This window comes from Dinoponera quadriceps, unplaced genomic scaffold (assembly GCF_001313825.1).
Source record: "Dinoponera quadriceps isolate SergipeBrazil2010 unplaced genomic scaffold, ASM131382v1 scaffold5784, whole genome shotgun sequence".
Taxonomy (NCBI): domain Eukaryota; kingdom Metazoa; phylum Arthropoda; class Insecta; order Hymenoptera; family Formicidae; genus Dinoponera; species Dinoponera quadriceps.
The window spans coordinates 310241-336530 of NW_014559724.1; the positions used below are offsets into that span (position 1 = coordinate 310241).

Genomic DNA, 26290 nt, shown 5'->3' on the forward strand with positions numbered 1-26290 from the left:
AAACATCGTAAATTATTTATATTGATGCAGGCTCATTGTTTCATTCTCGTAACTTATGCCTGACTCGGCAATTTATCCGGCGCTTATTATTATCGCTTTGAATTTATGACTCTCGACCAGCGATTTATTTTTCACTTTATGAGCGCCCACCGCTACTTTATGATAATAATTCGCACGTAGGCACAGCGTTTATTACGTATAATCGTCAATTTATCGTGCTATCGATCCTGCGGCGACTTACGAATCGCGCCTCGCCGTTTCGTATTCCTTATCCGCTGTTGCTTGATTTTTATCGCGCCGCGCATTATTCACGCTTAATTCTCCGGCTTTCTTAAAAACGCGATCGGTAACCGTCCCTGCGCTTGGAGATTGCGCCTGGAGGATGTGGATAATTTTTTTAACTGAATAAACTTGTCGTCTTTCTCGCGCGAAGTTGGGATGGACGACTGGAACGGCCGAATGAAATATATCTCTACGTATATATCTGTACGACAAAGTTTATCTTTTTAATGAAAGTGGCCCCGAGAGTGAGCGGACAACCCGAGAGGGTTGATTGGGGTAAATTTGAGCTGGCAGTCTAATGGACTGACATTAATAGGATATTTCTACTAACATTTGCCGTTACACTGCGAATACACGCGAGACTCCTCGATAAGAGATCTTGTATTCTATGCATTGCATATCCAACGTTCTGTTAATAACGTACCGCGCGAAAACACTCGACTCGTACATCGACAAACTGGTCTCTCGCGTAATTACAACTTCATTAATGGCTCCATGCATTTTTCCGCGACGTTACGTCGCTCTCCAACATTTGCTCGAATATTATTTACAAATGTCAATTACGACTGCACAGAGAAAAAGGTGTTGAATTCAAATGAACAATCACTCCAATATATTCCTGAGCAAATTTCCACTTGGATTAAGTAAATTTTTCTTTGATAAAGTAAATATTTTACTTGGATCGAGTAAATATCACTTATTTATAAGTACACATTAAAGTAATATTACTGATTTATTAGTAAAAATTTGCTAAGGAATATCGGGGCAATTATTTACTTGAATCTAGCACTTATTTTCTGCGTAGAGTTGCCATTTACAATTATTTTCGTTGGTTTGTACTATTCTTAAATTTAGCAGCTCGCCAATCGGCGGCAATTTTAATGTCTTCTTTGAAAAGATACCAGCTAATTCTCACACCAAGCTGAGCCAATCGTGATTCACCTGGTGTAGAGCGAAATTCTCCGCGTTGTTTAATTGACGACGTTAAGTCCGTTTGACAGGTCGACGAGCGAGCGTGCGCGAATGCACCGATGCAACAACCGTGTCTGTACGAGCCGGCTATTTTTATATCACCTACACGCGCGACGGATTTTTTCCACCTGCCGGCCACGTTAACGTCTAGCGCGACTAGAGAAAGTGCGTATGTGTGTAATCGCGAGCATCGGAAAGCTTTTTAAAGCGAATAATGCGCATGCTAGAAATTATGCGAGAACCCCGGCTAATGGCGCCGCAACGACGGGCATTAAATCATGATACTGGACTGCTCTGTGATGCCGGATTATCGATGAAGATCACGGTATACGCCGCTGCTAAAAAGTGCACGAAGGTATTACGAAACGGTCTTTTCACGAGCCGGGAGGAAGGGTGAGGGGAGGAGGAGGGTGTTTTACAAGGCGGTGCGGAACGAAACGCGATTAGTCGACGGAGCGTTTTTAAGTGTTGTTTTTTTTTTGTCCCACGAAGCTCCCTCCGTTATTTATTCAAATCGTCACATACGCGCGACCATATACACGTTTTTTTCAATCTTCAGACGCGTACAGGAGGCACAGGAAGAGTAAATTAAGCGCGTCGCTGCGTTGCTTACTCAACGTTCATCCGACTTCTTTTATTACGCGAGCAAACAATCGCTGCCGCGCGCAGGAAATATGCGGTTGTTCTTGTTTATCTTTCCGCTCCCTTTCTCCTTTTTTCATCTCGTTCTTGCACGCGCTTTATTATATTTACCCGTGTAGTTCGTCGCTACCTCCGAAAAGCGGGAGGTTAATTCGCGCAACGCGAACAATGCGCTCTCTCCTCGCGCAAGTGCCCGCTCGCGTCGTTAGCGACTGCTTAGAACACACCGGAAACTGCACCATCCGCCGCCAGTTCGCGGCCAATTTCATCCCCAGTCGTGGAAAATTTATGCAAATCGCCGGCCGGCGAGTCGGCCGGGTATAATGAGTTCGCGCGGTATCATCCGATTTTGGTGGTGCGAGGGAATGCAGTAGTTACCGTGTCCCGAGGAGAGGATCGCGGCGGAAGAAGAGATTTCGTTACCGTAACACACCGTCGTTTTACGAGTGATATCCGTCGCTCGGATCGTGTAGAGCAATAATAATAAGGACGATGAACGAACGCGTCCGATAATCATATTCCGAATCTCTCCGGGACGAGGAACGCCGCTGGATCCTTCGTTAAAAAGTAAATGCCGGATTATAGCGGAATAAAATTCTCGATTTTTCCCTTCCTATCTACTTCATCCATCTACTTCGTCTGGAAAGATGTAGCCCGTTCTTCAGAAATATTTAATCCGAATATGATTTAGCCAACAACTTTTTGAAAATAACGACTTGCCAGAGAATTTATCGAGCATTTCACGAAATTTTTCCGAACCAGTTTTCTTTATCAGCAAATCAAATCATTAACCCTTTCGTGCGCTGGAGAAATCTCTGTCACGAGAGTGACATTGAAATTAATATTGTTGTTACGAGGGTCTCCGAGGTCGCTGGTTACAAATCTGAAGTTAAAATAGCCAAATTCAAAATAGTGCGATGATAGCACGAAAGGGTTAAACGATTTTTTTCTTATTAGTTAGATCATAATTACGATGATAAAGGATCGTTTGTATGCCTTTGGCGTCGTGTTTTCCATCGAAGTTTCGTTGTATCGAAATTCACGTCAGGAACAACCGCGCGTATCCCGACGACGACGGGTACGTCCCGTTGTCGTGATGCGAATTTTATAGCGCGCGGTTTGTGTCGACGAAACTCTAATTAAAGCGCCGTAATTAAACCGCCGTAACCAGAAGACAGCCGAAGAAGAAGAAGAAGAGAGCACCACTCTCCTTACTTCCTTTACGTACAGCAGACGCACGAGAGCGACAGTTAATGCAATTTTCCAGAAGAATCGCTGTTGGCGAAAAGATGGCAAAAGACGAATGGCGGTTTGATCATACCCGAGGAAAAGCAAACAGAAATATATCTCGACTGACACTTCTATGCTTTTATTTCTCTCTTTTCGAATTATATGTCTCACTTCGGATGATAAAAGCAATTGTCTAATGCTCGGAGTGTTGCTTGCTTCTGTGAGCGGTACTGTAAAGAGAAAGAGGTTCGTGAGTTTTAATAAATTGCTCGCTATAATCCCACGCTACGGTACTGGAGAGCACAGAGTTTCGTTACGAAGCGCGAATGATCCCTCTCAGTGCGAATTTTCAAACATTTTCAAAATGAGTGGACACGTAGCGCGATCGAAGAGCTGCCGTACGAACTGCAGTATTTATCGACGCCGCTATTCAACGCACGTTCCCGTATTATTCCTGCAAATATCGCATTGTATTACTTGCGTGATTATTTTCCATTTCATTTTATTATTTATGCACGGAATTGCGCTAATAGATTTATTATGTAGCAAATATTTAATGATACAGAAAGCGCATTATCTGCGAGATAGATATACGAATGATGCCGCGTGTCATCGTAAACACGTATCGGCGCGTTGAACCCTTCCTCCCTTGCCCCGCTCCTATCATTAAAATAGAACATATTGATCCGAGTAATTTGTCCGACTGTCTTCGTTACGTTGCATACAATGCCGCTGGTAACAATTAGCAGAACACGCAGCGTTGTACTGAATATAAAAAAGACTGGGAAATTTTTCGTCTCTCCGAGCATACAAGTGTTCAGACCTCTGTGAAGACCTACTTTAGACAGACTTTTTCTATATGAAACGTGAGAGGCTCTTTCTCTGCTGTGTGTTTATCCAAATGTAAAACGTCCACTTCAACTAATGGGATGCTTTTTTTTCTGTCTTGTCGCACTTATCCGCGTAATTCGCAATAGAACGGAAATTTATTCTCCGCAGCAGGGAGCGCTCAGAAATACCTACGCACCTCCAGTGCGTTTTCAGCTTCCGTTAAGCTCGAAGGCGCGCGCGTTCACCCCTTTTATCGCGGAACGCCCCGAGAATGCAAAGTACCGGCGCCGTTTTCACCCCTATTTTTTCCCCTCTTCACACTTTTTTCGTTGAAAAAATGCGGACTGGGTCACGCCGCACTTGTTCGCGGCCGATGGGAAGTAGTTAAAGTCGCCCGCACGCGAACCTCTCTCTTGTGGCATGCGATCATCGCTGCCGTTCAAGGTGACACAAAGTTATCTCACAAAAGGCAGCTGATTATTCCGCTATGCTTTGCAAACGCTCCTTAACAGAGGTAAAATCAAACGGTTCTTTCTACCACGTGAACGTATTTAATATACTTAAATAACTAATAGAATTTAGAAAACGACAAAAGCGAGAAACATATGGGAAATCGAATCTTCGTTCGCAATTGCACTATGAACCTTTGGATTCATAAAGCAGGAATTGATCGTAATAAGCTGATTAAAGGAATTACATTTAATAATGCGCAAGCGAGAAATTGCAAATAATATTTTACGCCCTTCACGGAGAAAAATAATTTGCCTACGCAGCAAATTTTAAGCTGCCGCAACAAAATCTGTCAGTCGTTATGTGGACAACCACGATTTATTAAGAGTACTAATCGCCATTTGCTAGATTATTTTGCTGTAAAAACAAATTAGTAAATGTAGGTAAAAACACTATTTTGTCCTAATAGCGAATATCTTAAGGACAAATTCACTCGGTAGAATTTTTCTATTCTGGCGACAAACTGTTTCTGCTCTAGTTACGAGTAATTTGCTAATTTGATTGTGCTAATTAAATTTTATTGTGGTTGTAACGAATATGCAGTAACAACAATGATTTCGTTGCAATAGCAACATTATTTTTCTTTGTGTTATTTATATCCCTATATATATATATATATATATATATTATCTTGAGTTCGATTTATCTAATTCTGTTAGAATAAAGCAGAAAAGTGTGGAAGTGCTGGTGTTCTTTCGAACTATAAGTTCCTTTCGACCCTTTTGGTATCTGATGAGCGAACCCTTCGGGCGATCATTCCTGCGGGACGTCGAGCACTTAACGGCAAGACTCGTTGTTATTCGCGCTACGAACGGCTCGGGGAGATCGGTACCGTCCTCGGAATTAGGTCATACGCGTTCGAAATTTTATCCGGTTTAAGTTTATTGTTATTATTTTTTAGGATAGCACGCGAGACGACGCGATGGCGACGATACTCGCGGCTGCACGTGACGGGCGCTGATTAAACCGGAAATTTTTCTATATAGAAAACGTAGGAAAGTAGGTCAGATAAGCAGTGCGGTAGGTGCGGGATTCGAGGGCCTTCGCAGAAACGCTTCCCTATCAATGGCGGAGGCCCTTCGAGACGAGAGGTGCATGCTTGTGTGTTTTCCAAGCTCAAGTCGCGCAAATGAAATCCCTCAACGCACAACGAGTACTCACAATTTCGCGATCGATACTGTATTTAAAACGATCGGCAACCGTGCAACCGGATTTTAATATTGGGCATATCGAATTATTAATTAAATTCGCACGCCTCGCCGGGATGTACGGGAACGTTTTTGCATTATTGATGCGATTTCATCTCGTCACCGTGATCTATTGAAACGTATGATGTTTCCCAATCTCGGTATATCCGATTGACGAGCCGTGCGTGTTTGTTAATAATCCCCGACGACGCCCGGATAAACGATTATCCGTCTGCATTTATAAAGGATAAACCATACGAAATACAAATTCCATCAATCGCATCAAATATGCATGCATGAGAATGCGACTCGTGCTAACTCGGAAGAGATCAATAACTATTATAGGCTCCGTTGTATAATATGTCGATAACATTAATCGTCGTTTCTCATAAATGTCCGTCGAACTTCCTCCCAAAGTCATGATGGAGGAGTCTTTAATCTGTTGAATAATTCGTGTCAGATAAGAGCAGCAGAAATTCCTACTTGTTATCCGTGCGAAGTTAACAATAGCCAACTTCAAGAGCGCGGTGCGAGAAAGAGAAAGAGAGAGAGATAGAGAGGGAGATGCGAAGGGGAACCCTCTAGATTATTTACCTAGATATTATATTTCACCCCGCCGTCATTAATTCCGAAGAAAAATGAGCTTGACTCTTGTCGCGCGACTTTTAATTAAAACGTAGTTTAGACGTATCCTCTCGGGGGACGTGAATTATTAATGCTAATAGGAAAGTATTTTAACTTCGCGGACAACGCACCGGCTTGATCGATGATGGCGAAGAACCCGCGACAAGCAATGATCCCCGCCCGGTAAAGGAAAGAAAATGTCTAAATGATCTGACGAAACAAATTGTTAAAATATTAAATTAACGTTTAAATTAATCCGGTGCTTTTGTTAGCGAAAATAAATCAAGATTTATTTTTTCAGCGGAAAGTGTACGATTTTAATTATTGAAATAATCTCCATTACACGAAGAAAAATAATTTTTCGGACACAGCAAATTTTATATTGCTGCAAACAAAGCAAAGTCTGCCAGTTACTATGTGGACAGCAAAACGATTTGTTAAAAGTATTAATTGCCATTCGCTGCGATTATTTTGCTGAATTGACAAATCATTTTGCTGTAAGAACAAATTAGTAAATGTAGGAAAATACTACTTCGTTCTTAACGGTAAATTAATGTGTCCTAAGGACAAATACCGTTTCCCGTGTTCTGGCAACAAAACCGTTTCTGCTCTAATTGCGAATAATTCGCTGGTTTGGTTAAGCCAAACTAAATTTTATCGCTGTCGCAACGAATATGTGGCGGCAACGATGTGGTTTCGCTGTAACCGCAAAATTACGTTTCTCCGGTGTACTACCTTACACCGTTTGTCGGGCAGCTGTCGAATTCCATCGCGATAGAAACTTGCCGGTTTTGAATCAATAATGTCATCGACAGACTTTCACACATTTTCTATTGTTTTAGAATGTGTGTCAGTTAAATGTCATTGTAACGACCGAAACAAATGAAAATCTGAAGGGGCAAGATTTGCAGAATAAAGCAGGTGCGATATAACTTTTCGGTCCATGTTAAAAATGGCATATTTTGTTCCTCTTACTACGTGAAGCTGAGCATTGTCGTGGAACAATACCTAATCCTATATCGGAAACTTTTACGGGATACGCTTTTCGAGACACGAATCCCTCCGACAGGATCCTCAAATTTCCCTGAAGAAGCCGTTCGCTCAAAGTTCGGAAAATCTCGGCGAATGCACCCTTGGGTGCCGTCCAGTATCAGCGGCATTGTTCGGAAATTTGCTTGAAGAAGAATGAAAGCGCTACGTCGTTTCTGCGATATGCAACGGCCATGTGTAGAGGTCGCGTGGCGGCGTGCGAGTGATACAGAGTTACGTCGGCGAGCGGCACCGGAGCGGCACTGAGAACCCTTAATTTAACAAAAGCCCGGACACAACTGAACGGCTTACGAGCGGGATTAAAACACGCGGGAAATTTATATGGCCGGGCCTCGCGCCACTTTCCGTTCTCCACCTGCCACCGCCCTTCCGCCTTTTCGTTCGACTCTCGTACGGCTCGCGTAAAGCTACTTAGGCTCACTTGCCTGGTGTATCTTTGGCGCAATCGCGGCTCTTCAAGCCTCCGAAATGCTCTAAACCGGATCCCAGCAGTTTAAGCGGATTAACACGCGCCGCTGCGAATTAATTAATGTATTAAATGGCCGGCTACAAAGAATTGTAAATGGGGCTCTCTCTTACATAACGAGGCCATTCCTTTCGGACGAAGGCCGTGAGGTGAGACCCGAGAACTTCGATGAAATAAAAATGTCGCGTTCAACCTGGATACGCAGGGAGAAAAATAATTTGCTGGCACAGCAAATTTTATTAATCGAACTGCGTGGACCGCAAAACGACTTGTTAAGAGTAATAATAGTACTTATTGCCATCGTTGGATCATTTTACTAAATCTAAATCTAAAATTTTTATTAAATCTAATCAAATTATTTTGCTGTGCGAACAATTCAGTAAATGCGGGAAAACACAAGTTTTGTCCTACCAGCAAATTAACGTTGTCCTAAGGAAAAATTCACTCGGCGGAATATTTTCTACCTTGGTAACAGAATTGCTCTAATCACGGATTTCGTTAATTTCATTATGCCAACTAAATTTTATCGCTGTCGCAACTAGTATGCGGAAGCAACGATGGTTTCGTTACAACAGCAGAATGATTCTTCTCCGCGCGTGTTTTTGTTCAAGTTTATAACATTCTTCTTTGCCGAGTCGTCGCTCGCGGGAGAAAGGGAAGAAAGGGTAGGAACATATCGTTTCTTTATATACATGGAAATATATTCTTCACCTAAGGTTAAGAGATTGCCGGATCGCGTCGCCGTTGATCGATCGGTTTAATCTTCCGAGCGTTCGTAGAGGGATTAAATCAAGGCGCGACTAATTACACTTGGCGGAAATGCCAAATATTGTCAGCGACGTGCACATTGTTTGGGCGATGTGTGTACCGATATTAAATTCTTCTAACAGCCGTTTCCGTCTGCGCGAGGATTCCCTGGATTACTTAGATTCCTGGTAAAGTCCTGCTGCCACGGTATCGCCGTTTATTCCCCCGCTGGGCGGAATATTCGGCCCTGCAGTTTCGTAAGGGATTCTTCGGAATTTCGAAAAGCTCAAGGGCGATTTAGCAACCTCCGGTATTATTGCGCTTAATACACCAAGGATATCCCGGCGAAGCCCGGAGGATAATTCGCGACAGCCGTCGTTGAGGAATATATCCCAGCATGGCGCGGCCGAGAAGCCTGCTTATTATATTTCTGATAATTTATTTTCAGTATTCTCAAACACAGTATTAACCGTCGGTGTTCCCGTTTTAATACGGGACGATAAATTATTTGAACTTTGAACGTATTTATTTTATTTCCCGTGTAATCTCTCTCTCTCTCTCTCTCTCTCTCTCTCTCTCAGTAATTTAGCGCCATATAAATATCGCATTTCATGAATTTCGCCGGGTTTGCGAAGCTCGCTAAATATTTGCACGGCTATCGGAAGTGGTGGAAAAAAAAATCGAGCACTCCCACAAGTTATGGACGCAATTGGTGAATCATGGGCGAGGCACCGCAGCCGTTCGTCAGGCTTCGGTCAGGTTTGCCGTCGTTCATTCGATCAACTTAACGTCGGGAATAAATCGCTCGATCGTGCCTAATTGCAACGGACGGCCGTGAATTTTCCGCGCTTTTCCGCCGCGTAATCTCGCAGTCCCGCCGTGCCGTGCCTGGGTCACATTTTTCAATTAAATTCTCCGTGAACATTCCCCCCTCCCCGCCGGCGCGATAATACTTGAGTGGACAAGAGCGCCCTATTAGTTGGCTGATAACGCAATGATCCCCGACAATCGACGAGCAGGGAATCATCATAGATGCGAGCGGCGCGCGATATATATATATTTCCCAGAATTGCCGGCAAACGAGAAACGACGCTTTCCCGGCCCGGTAGATTTAGTGCGCGCCGCGCTATTTTGACGACACAGATCGCCCGGGCGAGATCTCATTTCGCCGTTGTTTCGTTTGTCACAAAGACGACGACACATGTCGCGCCGGGTGTATCATCGAAGGGACGCGAAGGAAATTGTCCTGGCGCCGACGGACATCGTCTTTCGCGTCTGTCAGGCTCGCTCGCCCGTAACGGCCGCAGTTTAGTCAAGGTCGCGTGTGGAGGACGAGTAATCGCGCCCTAATGGCGGATAATAAATTAGTCGCCCCGTAAGAGACCGGGAGAGGGAAGAGCACGACGATACCGAGGGCTGAGTAATTCCGAAGTCGCTATCATTTTTCTGCTCCAGAGTTTCGGGATGGAAGTTTGCGAGGGACACTTCGACCCGCATTCTCGACGCGCGTAGAACGCTAAACCCGGTTATTTGCTCCTTCTTGCGTTCGTTCCATATTTAAACAGAAAGCGTAACAATCAGCACTGTGAGAACAGCCGGCGTTACGTATGTCGCGCATAGAACAAAAAAAGTACTAGGTTCAAGTAAATAATTACTCTAACATTCCTTAGCAAATTTTTATCCGGATCAAGTAACATTTATTTGATTCAAGTAAAATTTATTTCATCCGCACAAAAATTTCTTCGATATTTCCGAATTTTTTAATTATTAAAATAAATACAAACCATTAAAAAAAAGTCATACAACTATTATTAGAAAAGCCATATAACTATTATTAAAATATAAGTCCATTATTAATATATAAACCATTATAAATTAGAGCTATTAGAGTTAATTATGCAATTTTCAACTTTATATTGTAATATCGTGAAACTCGATTTAAAACTTTGTATGTAAAATCGTGAAACTCGATCTGGGAGATGACACGGCATACGTGACGCCGACCGTGCACGCGGTAGTGCAATTTCTCGCACGTAGAATTTGAGTTGAATCTTGCGGGACGACCGTTTTGCAATTTACCTTCCCCGGTAAAAGACGCCGGATACACTCGGCGGATCTCAGAGTCGCTGTTAATGCACAGATTGTTATTGCGATAACACCGTTAAATATAGATGCCGCTTTAATTTCGTCGGACGCGTCGTGTAATTACTCCGCAGCTCCGAACTTCATTCGCGCATCATCGCGCGCCGAAATATTTCAATTAACTTCGGTATTCCGTTAGCTCTGTCAAGCCGGCATTATTATTCTAATTAGCGTCCGCGCAGGCGCGAACGAGTCGCGCGGAAGTCTGACATTAATAGCGAACTACCGACGTAGCAAGCGGCTTCCACTTAAATACGGCGTAATCTCGCATTACCATAATCTCTTCTCAGCCGGCAGGAGAAACCTCCATACTCGATTTATTCACATCGGCGCGGCGCAATGCGCGACAGGACGAATGGTCGCGTATCTCGCGGAAGATCCACGTGGAATCAAGAAGGCGGATTGCGACGTCTCCTCGACGACTTTCCGTCCGCGGAATGAAGAGTAATCGTCGACGCACGCAGCGAATTCCGATGCGAGAGTAACGCGAGCGTTTTATCACCCGAAACTCTCCGGGAAACCCGCTCTGGGCTCGATCGCGACGAATCGATCGCGGTTCAACTGTGCGCCAACGTTGCACCAATCATCGAGAATCGGCGAGAGAGAGATAGAGGGAGAGAGAGAGAAACTTGCCAACTGTTTCCGAATTTTGCGAAACAGATTTTCACGAGACCGTTTGACAGAAATATGTCCCTGCCGATCACGCTGGCTCTCCGTGAGACAGAAATGTTAATCTTGTATCGGATTAAGTAATTTTCGCGTTACGCGGAACTCGAGGGATCTAATGTTAAAGGTGATAACCTTTATTTGCTGCTCCCGAGGAGAGTTCACGTTTCTAGAATTAATTAATTTTCCACGCCACCCTTGTCTCTCTCTCTCTCTCTCTCTCTCTCTCTCTCTCTCTCGCTGTCTTTCTCTCTCTGATCAATGAGTTGAAATTCGCAGGGCCAATTCACGCGGAGCCGGATATTGATAGGCAATCGACTGTTGCGAGATAAATAAGTGTTACTTAGACGGATGCTATTGATTATTCTAGCTGCGAGAAAATACGTTTCGAAGTATTTTTATCCGTTAAAGGCGATATGGTGAGAGAAAATGATGCCTCGGCATATTTCCATTAAAGGAAAATCGATTCTTGTGAAAGAAATGAAACTTGTGAAAGAGTCCGCACGTGAAATGTCACGACACTTGTAAAAGGTCCTGTGCAATTTTACCATTTATTTTAATGATACGCAATTCACAATACACAACCCCGGGAATTTCTTCTAACTTCACTTTTAGAAATGATAACCACACATTAGAAATGATAAGAATATCTACCGGAGAAGATGAGATTTACACGAATAAAAAGTTATTGTATCTAATTTTGGTTTGTCGTTTTATTCATTTATTTATTTCGTCTTAGCAAGAATCTTTTTATTATGCAATGACAAGAATTGCAGCTCATATAATACTGGATCGTAATCATGACACAGGTATTGGTCGACCCAAATACATATTAGTTTTCCTAAGAAACTTGGTTCTGGACTAAAATAATATCTATTTTAATAGGGAAACTAAATCATCGAACTATGTTCCAAGTTCGATCGGTTCAACGTACAATATAACAATTTCAATGTCCTTACATTTTTTAATTTTCCACAATATCGAAACACAAAGCTCAATTCTGTGTGCTTTTCGGCTGTAATTGCGCGGATGTGGCTGCTAAACGATAAATCAGAGCTGAATTCAATTCCAAGATCCCGTATTGCTGATTCTGTATTGCAATTTATGTTTGATCAAATACTCGACGTTGTAATTTCTATTTGATAAATTACTCGCTTATTGCAATTGATATTTTTGTGGTCGCCATTTACGTCCTTCACAGGCATTAATATCTTGCTTGCACGTATTCCGAATATACTATATCCGATATAGAGGCGTGCGAACTCGCGCGTATACATTAATTCTAATTATGTAGCCAAAATATTTTCAACCCAGCGACCGACACTGTTTAATCGGAAATATCGACTCGGGGCGTATCGATTCTCATTTCTCGCCGTGCTCCGTCCGCGTTTACGCGGAAGCAGTCATTCATTGTCACACGTCGGAATGAAACGCAAACGCGGTCGCACGTTCGCATTGGGAAATCCCGCGATTTACAGTGGGGCGTGCTCCGTTCACGCGAAATCGCGAACGCGGCGAGTTTCGATCAGAGTTCATCGCGTATATTCTATTTGCTGAATTAGACGGGGGAGGGGGGGGGAGGGGGCGCAGNCAACGGGATCTTCGTATAAGCGTAAATCAACGATCTCGAAAATGATAAATTCGCTCTTGACAAGGCAATAATAATTTCCTGAATTCCGAATTCTGTGTGCGTATGCCTGGATCGTGTGATTGCATTTGAATTTCAGAACAATTACGCTGCTAAGACTGGTCGATAACAATGGTCCAAAGGACATTGAAATATTACTTTATAGGTATTTCGAAAACTATAAGATTTCTACGGGGAAAAAAATTAAAATTCGATAAGATTTTTATGTTACTGCATAACACGTTAACGACTGGCAGATGTATCTTTCTAATAAGAATTGAGGAGACGCGGATTGCAAGAAGTATTTGAAAATCTCATATTTAAGCGATTAAAATGTATTATTTCTAAATTATCTTAATTAGCTGATTTAAATGCAAATCGCGTCGAATGTAATTGCACGTGGATTACGCCGAGGTGGAATTAAAAGAGCTAAAAAGAGAGAAGATCGTTTAAGACGCTGCTTTTGAAACTCGCGAGACCCTTGAGCCTCCGCGGCTTATTTCATTGACGCCGCTTCCCTCGCCTTTCTCCACCTTCTTCGCGCACCTTAAACATGGTATGCGTTGTTTAGTCCTCCACGTGTCGAGTTGTCCTCGTTAAACGATTGCTCGTTCATGGCGCAGCAGCGGCACGATTTTCCTCTCGTTTCCCTTCCCGTTTCCTTCATTCTTCCTAGAAGGTGGGTATTTAATCTCGGTTAAAAGTGCCATTTTCCCTCTGCTCGCTGTCTTTTTACGTCGCTATGGACGCGGTCTTCGCGCATGGTCCAACAGACGGCAACTGTATGGTCGCGGTAACGAGGTAATTAAGCTGCAATGTCGTAAAAACGTGCACAGACTGCGAAAGTAGTAGTTTTCAAGGAGGCATTCGTCCACCAAGTCGTCTAGACGCACCTGAAGATCTCTGGTTGGAATAATATTTGTTACCACAGTTTTCAAAGCAAGAGCGAATTCTCAAGCAGCAGTTCGGCTATTTGAGGACTCAAAGTATAAGAACGGATGGCTTTTGAACGTGCGTCTCCGACATTTGATAATGAATCGACAAACTCGTGACATTGATCGGTATTTTTCGACCTTCCTCGGAGTTTTTGCTGTCGGATTTGCTGTACCAGCAAATTATTTTTCTCCGTGTGAGTGCGACGGACAACAAATTCCGATTAAGACCGTTGCCCAACGAGTGTCGCGACAAATTCCCCAAGTGGCCCATTGCGGATTGGTCGGTATTATAATTTGATTTTATAGCATGCTCGAGACAGGAATATTCCCGTCCGCAATACGATCGTCTTTTAATCGATTCGAGACGTTCCTCCGGCGTCCCTGTTCGAGCACGAAAAGTGGAAAACTTCGTAGAGCACCCCGGGGCTCCCATATGTTCCTTATATGCGCCTCTCACTTAGTGCACAACTATTCCGGAAGTACGGCTCCGTTTAATTCCTTCCGAGCAGAAAATTAACGATATATTGAATTTTATTTGCCTTTCGCCGAGATGGGAAGGTAAACTCTGAGAGACGGTATGAAGTAATAACATGACGGCCGGAAAGTGACCGAAGAAAAGGATGGAAGGAGGATGGAAAAGTACAGGAAGCGCATTCGCGCAGAGGCGGCAAATGGAATAACTTCTAACGAAGTTCCGACATGCTTAGTTAACGAACGAACCAAGTTAATTGCCACTGTTGTTATTATGTGCGCGTTATTTTCCCGGAGCGGGAACGTTTATTCGCAAGAATCGAATTACACGCTCGAGAGAACGAACTCAATCGGACTGCCCTTCAAATTAGGCGGGATCGCTCGGAATATACGGGCCTCTATCGGAATGCCGTTACTCGGGATTAGCGATAAGAACGAGGGTAGTATCGAGCGTTTACGTTAGGGCGGGATAAATGAAGTTCACTCCGGAGGAAGGTTCCCGACGCAAAGAAACGAAGGGACCGCGACCGACGCGAATCTGCCGTCCGACGTGAACTAGAAAGTTCTGCACATTCTGCACTTTGTGTCTGTTCGTATATCTCTTCCGAAAAATCGTCTCTACTTTAAAGAGGTTCGCTCTTCACCAAGTGCCGTATCTCCAGTGGCGCATCAAGGGGGCCTTTCGTAAATTAACTATATTAGCAGAATTACATTTCTACACATTCATTTCATTACACAAATAATAAGTGCTAATTTAAAATGAGAAGCTAAGCTAAATATATATATAAACGATACGGTAAAAATTATTGGAATATCTGTTACGCATTGTTAATTCAATTAATTCTTGTATCATGTATATATTACAGGTTTATCTTATATTTAGTCAAAACACGCTCGAACTTCCTTAAAGAGCTCGGAGACACAGCATTTTTCAAGTCTGCCAAAATAGTGACTTCATTTTCGAGATATCTCGAAAAATGATAAAGCCCGAGCTACTCCCGATCCCTTGAGCATATAAAAAAAGAATTGAAGGAAATTACAAACAGGTATAAGCGATGCTCTTTCCAATGCCGTTGGCTGTTTCGAGATATCTCGAAAATGAAAAGTAATCCCTTTGACGGATTTTGGAAATGTTGCAATTTTCCCGGCCCTTCGAGGCGCAAACGATTCAAAAGGTGATACAAACGGATACAAACGATACTCCTCCCCTAGTGCCGTCGGTGGTTTCGAGATATTTCTAAAACTGACCAAGTCAAGCCTTTGACGGATTTAAAAAATGCTGCGCTAACAAACCTCCTTCAAGATACAAACGTTTTAAGAGAAGGTTGCAAATGGTAACAAGCGGTACTTTTTCGAATGGATTGACGAATTTGGAATAACTTCCGCTCGGTTGTTATTTTTTCGACCTCCTTGTATTTCTACATTTTTTGCGATTCGAAACGCAGCGCGACGAAAGATGGTATAAACGCATACATGTTATATGTTGTACGAACAAATTACATCGGAAACTTTTCGTTTTTTTTACTTTTCGAGTCGGGAGCTCCACGTCAGCAGGAACGCGCGCTCGATTACACGGTGCGGTAAATTTCACGGGTATCGCGCCGAATCGAGCGCGACGCAGCAGCCGTAGTTAAAACAATCTGGGCGGAATTAATTAAAGCTCTTTGAAACGAAGATCCCCCGTTGATCAATGCGAAGAACGCGCTTAATTGGAACATATAAATGCACAGTCAACTGGATCCCATAGTATCGGGAAGGAGATTACGGTGTAACGAGTATTTTATTGCAAAGTAAATCGGATACGATCGGATCAGGTGGAATATCCTGCTATTTAGGGCGGATAGGGGACTTAAGTAGATCGGATCGAATGCAGAGGGAGCGCAACCTATCACCTAGACAAGTGGATCATAACGGATAATCCTCGAGATCGCTGCGTCGCTCGATCGTCGATCATGTTTTCACGGTAGACCGTATTGGAAGTCAGTCAGCGCGCGCGATAACTGAAATCGAGAGCAATACGCGAAACCGGAGAGAATAAGGCGAACTGGCACAAATAGAAAAATGATAATAGCGTCTATTATATAAACCTCGGATGATGATATCGCGATCGAATATCGCCGTCGAGGAACAACGTAATTCCGAGCCCTCGTTTCCCCTCCTCGTGTTTCCTTCCTTCGCTGTCACGATTCCCTTTCGTCCCCATTCCACGCCCTTCCGTCGTTCCGTTTGCACCTATCTCACGTACATCATCTCTTCCTCAACGTGCTCCCTGCTTCAATTCTTCTCAAACATGCACCATCACCCGCAAATTGTGAGAGGGATCAAAGATGTCTCCGCAAGCACATTCGATATCCGCTTCGGCGCGACAAATGAGAAATACACATCATGCGATCGGTAAAATCCCGGTCTCGTGAAAGAAACTCGCGCGACCGCGTCGGGTCAGACGGTCAGATGTTCCATCTCGTCGGTGACGTCGTCATGTATGACGACGCGCCGGCTATACTTCGGAGAAAGAGAGGAGGAGGGGGAGGGAGGGGGNNNAGGGAGGGGGGGAGTGTGCGTATGAGAAGAGGGAGAGGGGGAGTATCGGACACGTATAAATAGATTTTTCAACGTCGCTGCTTGCTTCCTCGTGCCAGCACACCCTGTATATTTTTTCCCCGTCGCCACGCTACGCTGATATTTATTTTCCCCCGTTTTATTTATCCCCCTTTCACCCGACCCGACGGCGATTCGATAAATGACAAAGTTCAGGCCTTCGGGGGAGGGAGGGGTAAGCGGCTTTCGCAAATCTCTCGTACTTCTGCCGAAACTCCATTGCAGCGATACCGATAAACTTCGGCCGGATTATCGATTCATTATCTCGACGTAACTGACTCGCCCGTGTCCGCCCGTACATGCATCGCCGGGGACCGGGGGGGTTGTGTATTTGGTATATCAGATAGACCGGCGAGTGTGTGTACACAAGGAGAGATTTGTAATTAACGCCGTGTACCGAGTGTGATCGCTGTATAATTAACGAAATTACGTGGGCGAATAAGCGGGTTAGCTCGCTTGACGCAAAGGGTGGAGGGTCCGGGGGGAGGCAACGAAAGAGCGCGATTGCTTTAAGTTTAATCGGTGTAAGAAAGTATCGGCCGCGTTGTAAGATAAGCGATGCAGGCGGCTTCGTCTGCGAAGCGTGACCGTAATTAATGATCACGCGAACGTAACGGAATCCGTAAACCGGCGCGTTTCTCCGTAACCGCGTGACATTTCGCCGCAAGTCGCAACTCCCCCCCCCCCCCCCCNCGTCGTACAATCGACACGGTGAATAGTTAAACAGCTTATTATGCCGAGCCGTTGCAAAATTTATATTATCAATGCATGAGGTAGTAGCAATTTGCCCGCTAATTTATGTACCGGAGGAATCCGCGTCGATAAATTGTACGTAGGATTGCGCGCGCGCGCGCGACCGAAACTTCCTCATTTCCGACTATCTATCCGCACTATCCCCGCTGCCTCCGGAAATATCCCCTTTTCTTCCGTCCGTCATACCGCTACGCAATTGACGTAAAATCGAATCGGCGGCATGAGAGCCTTTGAGCGCGCGGCGTACGGCGATACCTTCCGATCCCGCCTCTTGGAACTTCATAAGTAAATTATCGTCAATTCGTGGCTTATATTAGAGCGGAGCGAATAAATAGAATTGCCGCGAATAACTGTGCATTGAATCGGCGCGCCTCGCTGTGTGTTACCTCCGAGTGAAGAGTCACGGAAATTAACACTGCTACGGTTCCCGATACCTTGCTGCGGATTTAGAATCGTCTCGGATTGGATTGCATTAAATATGACGCTGTTTGAACACGCGCTTCGGGAGAATGCACTGGGATAAAAAAGAAGCGCCACCGTTCAAGTGGTATTTACTTGACTTAAATCAAATGATCGCTCCGATTCGCTCTTGGGCGAATATTTATTTAAGAGTCGAAATATAATTGACTATGTGCAATATACTTGATTCTAGCACTTTTTCTCCCTACGTAGGAACGATTTGATTTTCACCGACGATTCGCGATCGAAACGAGAAGCACAATGAGCAAAACTTACGTCCCGACCATTCGACTTATTGCATCTGGCGGGAAAAATCGCAGAAATATCGTCTCGATAAGCGATTAAATAAACGTTGCGGCGCTCGGTTGGAAGTCTCGCACCTCCGGGAATAATAGTGACCTATTTCGCTAACGCGCGGAGCCGGCATTTCGGAAAGGGCGACCAGCGAGATCAATTAATCATATACCCACATTTTGCTGTATTATTACTCATTAATTTGCGAAAACAAATAGCTCACGGTACGCACGTTATAGGAAATAAATAATAACTCTCGCCCGCGCGGAAAATATTGTCCGTCGGTTATTACGTAAACGGTATACATTATGTGTACATCCGCTTTTAGCGTGTAATTGCCGTTTTTGTACAACGTGAAAACATTATCGAGCATCGTGTAGCTTAGAAAATTTCCACGCGTATGCCACAGGCTGTTCAAAATGCAATTACGAGATGCATCATAAAGTATGATCGTTGCCCCGCTATACATAGAAGAGATCATTAAATTATCGCGATGAACGTCATCACCGTATTTACCCCCTTTTCATCACTATATTATTATTATCATATTATTATTAAATTATGCATTGATGGTATTCGTCAAGGCGGGATTAATGTGCGAAGGTTGTGAAACTGTTCAACAACATGATCATCCTTGATTTACACAGAAATGAATCCGTTAAAGCAACGTACCGTCGTCGTTGACTGCGTTCCGTTTCGGCGTCTTTCAGGAGAGCACACGCGCGCGAATAAATGAATCAACGTTACGTGACTCATTATAATTTATCTCACGAGACCCGAGACGGAGCGCCACTTTCGCGACGGGAATGCAGCTCTCACTGTTACAAGCCAGCAATGGCGTAGCGGAATATGCCCGGCCTCGAACGTCGGAGCGAAACAAAGCGCAGCGCTACGGGCTATGCAATGGTAAAGGCAAACGCCGAGGCCGCCTTCATCGCAGTAGAAACAGTTCGCAACGCCACGGGCGCAACAGTCTACTCGCGGCCGACCTACAATCGTCTTCCGGAATAATAATATCGGCTGTCTTCGTGCACGAGACGCGCGCGTGATGTTCCGTGAGCTGCCGCCGACTCGAGAGACGAAATTTTTCCCCGGCTTGAAAAACCGGCTGGGTAGAAAACGTGTGAAAATGCGATCGGGAATTTCGCAGCTGCGCTTTACGCTCGATTCGACCCGCTCGTTGTGAAAAATTTAAGACACCGCCGGCCGGGAATCGCTTTGTTCGATATTAACACATTCGTGAAAGTTTGAACAGGTGGATAAGAATTTCGTGCAAATTTCACGCGGAGGTTGAAAAATAGCGGCATCGAGTGAAGAAGACGGTTATATCTATTTCGTTATACATCAAATATTCTCCGTCGCGTAATACCAAATCCTGGCGATGGGCGATATTTAAACTAGGACGCAGCGTGTACTTTTCTGCAAGTGCCATTTCATCATAATACCATAATCAATCTTGAGGTGAAATTAAGATAATCTTGAACGCGTAAGATCGGACTACGAACGGCCCCCCCGTTCAATGTATCATAAGAATCCTTATCACCGGGGAATTTTTGACGAGACAACTGAAAGATGAGGGTACACGTAGGGTCGACTCTGTTAGCCGGCTACATTCGTGTCTCTTGTTCGGCGCAGCGACCTAACGAGAGAGATTAGAGAGATAGCCGTTATCACGGCCGTAAATCCGCAGGACGGCTTCGCGTTGGGGACGTTATAGTTCAGGTGAATTCAAATGCAACGGTCGAGGTGCATGAGTGCGAGCGGTATAGGTGTCCGATCCTTCGCGTATACCTCGGAGGAGCACGGGTATTTCTCTTCGGTCGATTTGCCGCTACAGCCGACGCGCTGTTCCCACGAGGCACTTCGTTAGCCCTTGCATGCATGTGCGCCCGGTCTCGGCTGCATAATGCAATCTCTCACCCACGCGGGCTGCGCATCGCCGCTGCGCTGCAACGTTCCGTCACAGACAATTTAGCGGAGCCCGATCGGTTCGTAGCAACTTTCGCATGGAAAATCGAGCGCCGATTCGAGCTGCCGAGCGCAGAGCAGTGTTGGGGCTTCGTTACGAAGGCTTTTATTCACGAAAATTTACATAACTGCGGGAAAATCGGCACGGGAACGTCTCGTTTCTTCCCGCACAAATCATTGATATGGCTCCAACTTTTAATGAAATAAAACAGAAACGCACACCGTCGCATTACCGTCACGGCCTTAACTGGTAAGCGGAGAGTGGAAAGAAACTCCATTTTCCACGCTCCTCCGTTCTTCATCCTGATTCATCTCGAGCAGTCCTTGGACCTTCGTCAGAGTTTGCGCGACTAAGACACCCGGTTTGTGAATTATTCAGTATCCTAATGGAGGAATAATGCCTCGCAACGCCTACGGTCGAAGCGTCAGGACGATTAGAATCCATTTTACCGTGTGCCCTCACGGCGGTTTTGTTGCCCAAGGGATCTCTATCCCTTCTTCCCTCTCTCATCTAATCGATCCTTCGACTCCTCGCGCCCGGGGAGTACGTCTTAATTTCATCTCGTCTCGTTGAATTGATCTTTAAAATATGAGTGTGGACCTTTCATTGTTTTCCGCTTGATTGTTGGGATTAATCGCGTTACCGCCCCCTCAGATTGAATAACGTGCATTCAATGGATCATGAATAATCGACACGGGAACGACTGAAATCCCGTGATTTGTTAATTTTTAAGCCGATTCGCGCGAGAACGGGCGTATTCAACGGGACACACACATTTTCATGGACGATTTCGCACGGAGAAGTCACGCGAAAGGGTATTAATATAACGATCGACTATTTTACATGAGGTCAAAAAGTATCACGCGTGAAAGAGAGTAGAGAGAAAGAGAGAAAGGTTGTGTATTTCGGCTTATCCGTGCGTCATTCTAGCCTTGTGACACCTCGGAAACTGCATTAGCGCGTATTGCTGACGGTATCGGCATTTCGTACATATATTTTTGATCGACGAGTGGATCAGAAATAGCTGCGATGTCCTGAACGTGTCGGATGATGCAGGTGCTAGCAAGCAAGCGTCAGATAGCGGAGACGAGAGTTGGCGGATGTATAAATCACGCCGTGCTTTTCTTAATTCCTCAAAAGGAGAGACTCCCGTCGTTGCATCCTCTTTATAACGCCTATGTCACCTTTTTATACTTCCCTCTCACCTGCTCCATTTTCAATCTCCTCGGAGCAGCAGCCGAGCTTCCGATCCCGGCGAGCCGAAGTCTTTCAATTCCCTTTTCGTCAATTATTCACAGCCGCCTGCCCTCGTCCGCCTTATCTCCTTTTCGGCTCCGCGATTATCCGTTCTCGTTATATTTCCCGCGCCACAATCTCGCCTTTGACACTCTAAGGGGTTTGCGTGAAAGTAACTCCGGGCGGACTCAGACTGACACATTAAAGCTGCAACTCCGCTCGGGATATTCTGTGTTCTTTAGCTTGCTTAGAATGCTTCATTTCGCGCTCGAGCACGCTATTTTACGAGCATGAATGATTCCCATCGCACTGATTCTCATATGATCTCACATTGAAATGGTTCCCGTGCAATTAAACGGAAAATTCAATTTAAGTTTAAAATTAAATTCACACGGTGAAAAATCAAACCTACGTATATATATTTCATATTGAGTTAAAAACATATGAATTGAAAATGTTCCCTCTAGCAAAATTTGGAATTTTTACCATTTCCAGCTCACCTCGCTGATTATGCATACGCTTCACTCCGCTTCATTTCACGCGCGAGGAACGTATAATCAGCGCCACGACGTTATTCGTCGCGACGCCGGTAATTCGCATCGGCGCGCATTTTCCCCGGCAATCATCGGCGTTTGTTCGCACAGAAGCTCGCCCATTACGCAGCACCCGTACCCGTTCCGGCGTGAAGGAGATTTTTTTTAACCGGCGCCCGCGACTCCTCCGCGGACAATACAGGCGAGTGAGACGAGTCGGCCGTGGAGGATACGGTCGTTCGGAATTGCCCGTCGTAAATCATCTCTCGAGTTTCGCGCTTTCCACTCGCTCCGGTAGCTTTAGCTCGCGATCGTTCTCCATCGCGAGGAAGACGAGCACCTGGCGCTCCTCGAGGAGCCGCTTTCAATAGTCGTTACAAAGACGCGTCGGCGGTTTCACGACGACGCGAATGGCATTGTGCCGTGCGACGAACGGTTTCACGTCGAATTTAACGCACTCCACCCCGATCAAAACACTTTCCTCCGCGCGACACGGACACACATTCGGCCTTCGAATTGTATTTTGTGTTATACGGTGACACTTTCATGAACAGTGTTGGCGAATTTTTATAAATAACATCCTAAGTAAGAAATATTTCATAACTTCGAATTTAGAATCGATTGAACAACATTTTGCCGAATGTAATCGTTAAGCTTCAAGTATTGATTATTAACAAAATTATTGTGCAAGATGTAAATTTTAAGGCCGCAATACCACCTTTTTCTCCATATGATTCAGGGAATTCGATGTTCTGGGAACAAACGAGGAGCGTTTCAGAGCGAGTTTTCCGGGTCCGCGCCTATGAAAGATTCACCTCGTCTCGGATAGCGGCGACTGCCGTTGGAAATCACGACGGCCACGTTTGAATTGTAGATTTTGTTGACTGTTTATTTACATTGCGCGTCAAATTTGAGAAGCTCCCTCGCGTGCGAGTCGGTCATTTTCGCGAGAAAATATTTCGATGCAAATACCAAGTTGATACTTCCCTCTCTCTCTCTCTACTTTCGGACAGAAATGATTCCCAGCTTCTGACGGAGACGCACAAAGACACGCGGAACTTTAATTATCACCGCGACTGTGAAATACTTCGGCAATGTGCGAAAGAGGCGGTGATCTTTTGTGCGGGGAAGCTTCCGCGAGCAGCTCCGCTCGTTATTCCACCACGCCGCATCCGATACTGATCTATACCACTCGAAGGGCATTGTGCGGTTGGGCTTTGGCGGAGAACGGAATGTGCAATGAATTAGTCATTAGCGGACACCAGATCCTTCGTCTGGCTTCACGTCCATTTACATATCCTGTTCGCGCGCGCGAAATATATTTCACCTATCCGTTATTCATCGAATTTCTTCCGTCCAGCAATTTCACGTAACTATCGAGTTTCTCATGTGTGACTCAAATGTAAATATAATATAGAACGCTGCTGATTCAAATTAGTGTCTGCAGCCGTGCACATAATATGTGACGTACGATTGGACATACGTTGTACCCGTACTTGTCTACGATCACACATACGCATACAAATTACTCGAAAGCGCTGTAAATCACGTCTATACATATTGTTTATATTTTATTCGTATTATTCCGCACGCACCGAGCGGGGAAAATATTCAAATATTTGCGCGGTATATTCGAATAAAATAATATTGTTACCGTCACAGTGTGTTGTGACATAAATAACAGCGTTGCCAGGAAGGCCAGTGTTTTACGGCTCGACCACGCTACCGAGGGTATTCAATGCCCCGGCAGATAACGTACTGTCGCCGGAGGAATCGCGGCGGCTCCATTTCCATTGCAAATCTTTATTGCCTCGCCATGGCTGCGGGTCACTTTTATCAGCACGGGCTCATTCGTTTTCTTTGCTCTGGCGCCGTCTCGTGGAAACCCAGCCCCGGTTACTCGTTCTTTTGACATCGCGATCGATTCGGACCGGTGCTTCGTATCTCGTTTATTTAAAAAATCCCTCACTTTCCGTTAATATCCGTGGTGGTCTTCGTTGGTTTCCGACTTCTGTTCCCGCTTAAATTAAGGCGTTCCAGCAATTAGCAATATTGATGACGCGTACTTAATATAATTTATACGTATGCGTACAGCAACGTGAAATTGAAGTTGAAAGGAAATTCGCGAGTGGCGAATAAACGCGAGCCGAGAATATCAAGGCTCGGCTTTCTCGTACGCGTTTCGATCTCATTGCAGAAACGGCCGTATATATCGCTTTATGCATTTCCCCGCGATATCTCGAGAAACGGGAGAACTTTCAAAGCGACGATACGTTTTATCCGCGCCACTCGAACGTCAAACAATTCGCTGGGAACGTGGGCTCGCGAACAATTGATCCCATCGCGAAATCGTCCGGTGAGAGCCGTACGAGCGCAATATCCAAGAAGCAATATCTCCCCGATGCTTATATCGTTGCTGATTCGGTACGTATGCCGCCGGTAGAAGAGCAATGCGTCGCGGTGCCACGCCCGTTGATATGTGCGGAACAAAGTTATTGGACTTGGCATAGGTCTCGCTGCAGATTTCCGCGACCGAGAGGAGAACGAAAGGCATCGTCTCCTACTCCCCTCCCCCATCTTCCCCGGATCACGATATCTCTTTCATCCCGTTATCTTTCGAGTGACGTTTACCGAAAGCATTTAAATATTGACGCGCGTTAAACAAAGGCGATTTCTCCCGGCAGCTTCATCTTTTACGCTTCGCCGTAACCGTTGATAGAATTCCTAAGTATTTCTACTTACGCCGGGGACATCTCGAAGAAGAGGAAAAGGAAAAGTAAAGCCTGAGGAACGACGCTGTGCGTCCACCTTATACATTTTTCCAGGACATTCCGTGCACCGTCTCCATATTTTCCCGCAGTCGAGAGGGTTAATGCCGTATCGTCCGCGTAACAAAGTAGGATACGACGAGGGCGAGGGGAGAACGGGGAAGCAGAAGAGGGATTTAAGGACACGAGATTTTTAGCTTAAGACTTTCGACAATCCCGCACGGCTCCGCCTTATCCTCGTCCGGGCCGAGATTATTCCCACGACCAGGCATTAGCCGAAGAAATGCGGCGAAAGTTTTGCGTTCAGGCGGCAGCATTCAGCACGCAGGCGCTGGCGGAGTTTTCGCACCTGGGAAGTTCCTCGGTTAGTGAGGAAGAGAGAGAGAGGGGGGGGGGAGTATACTCGCGATGCGCGCCTGACGTCTGCTCCAAAACTTTCGGAAGTTTTCGATTAATCCGTGCCGCGATGCACGCGGAACTATTTCGCCCGGATATCGATGGTGTCAACCTTCTTTCCTCCGGAGAGTACAAGCGATCTTGGAGTTATGGATATTAATGACACGTGCTCCGACAATGGACGGCTCGTTGATCGAAATAAAATTGCAATTGTCGTTAATTTATTATAGGAGTACCTTCTCAACCATTCCTAGCGGCGCTCCACGTGCGCGCGCTCCTTCGTAGTTTACCTATCGATTTTAACGAAAGACATGTGTACTTCGATCAAATTTCCATCGTCTACCGTCTTCGCCCCGGGGGGAGGGGGGAGGGGGGGACAAACATGACTTTACGAAAGCTGAAAGTTATAGAGAAGGCCGCTGAATATATTTTTATCGGCGGACAACGTTTGCTTCGCTCTATCGATCACGCGGGCGAGTGCCGCACGGATTACAAGTGTCACACCTTGCGTCGTAAAAGGGAAGTTCTCTCCCGGTGAGTAATAATAATCGCCGACAGTTGATTCTCCCCGCCCGAATCGCGTCGTATCGGTCTCGTAAATCACCGCCGGCACGGGCCGAGACACATGTTCGCGCGATTAAAAAGTTAGCGGCTGATGTTCGACGTGCTATTGCAGCGTTTTATTACCTTCTCTTCCGGGGGCAGCGGGTCAAGCTTCCGCGCGATAAGGCAGCGACGAGGGTTCCGAAGGCGAGGAAAGCCCCGTCGACTCGGTCCGAGTGGATCGTAAAAACGGACGGCTGCGGATTCGCGATATTAACGTCGCGAGTCCGCGGTTACGGTTCGCACGCGGATCCACGGGAGCCACAATAAGCCATTGCGGATCGACGAAGTAGTTTCCG

General features: G+C 45.3%; 2 protein-coding genes across 4 annotated transcripts in view; one reads left to right on the forward strand and one right to left on the reverse strand.

Annotated features, from left to right (window-relative positions):
• LOC106750434 overlaps positions 1-19303 on the reverse strand; it is a 63202-nt gene extending 43899 nt beyond the window's left edge. Inside the window, exon 1 of one of the 2 annotated variants that reach the window (XM_014630777.1) lies at positions 19159-19303. In XM_014630777.1, coding sequence (XP_014486263.1) covers positions 19159-19242 — 84 coding nt within the window. In that variant the 5' untranslated portion in view covers positions 19243-19303. The remainder of the gene's footprint in view (positions 1-19158) is intronic. The other variant, XM_014630779.1, reaches the window with a different exon arrangement.
• Positions 1-26290, forward strand: part of LOC106750436 — a 127978-nt gene that overhangs the window by 9075 nt on the left and 92613 nt on the right. Inside the window, exon 1 of one of the 2 annotated variants that reach the window (XM_014630785.1) lies at positions 19519-19947. The exons of the other annotated variant lie outside the window; for it this stretch is intronic. The gene's annotated coding sequence lies outside the window, so the exon portion shown is untranslated. Of the gene's footprint in view, positions 1-19518; positions 19948-26290 lie in introns of those variants that run through there. 2 annotated transcript variants of the gene reach the window in all.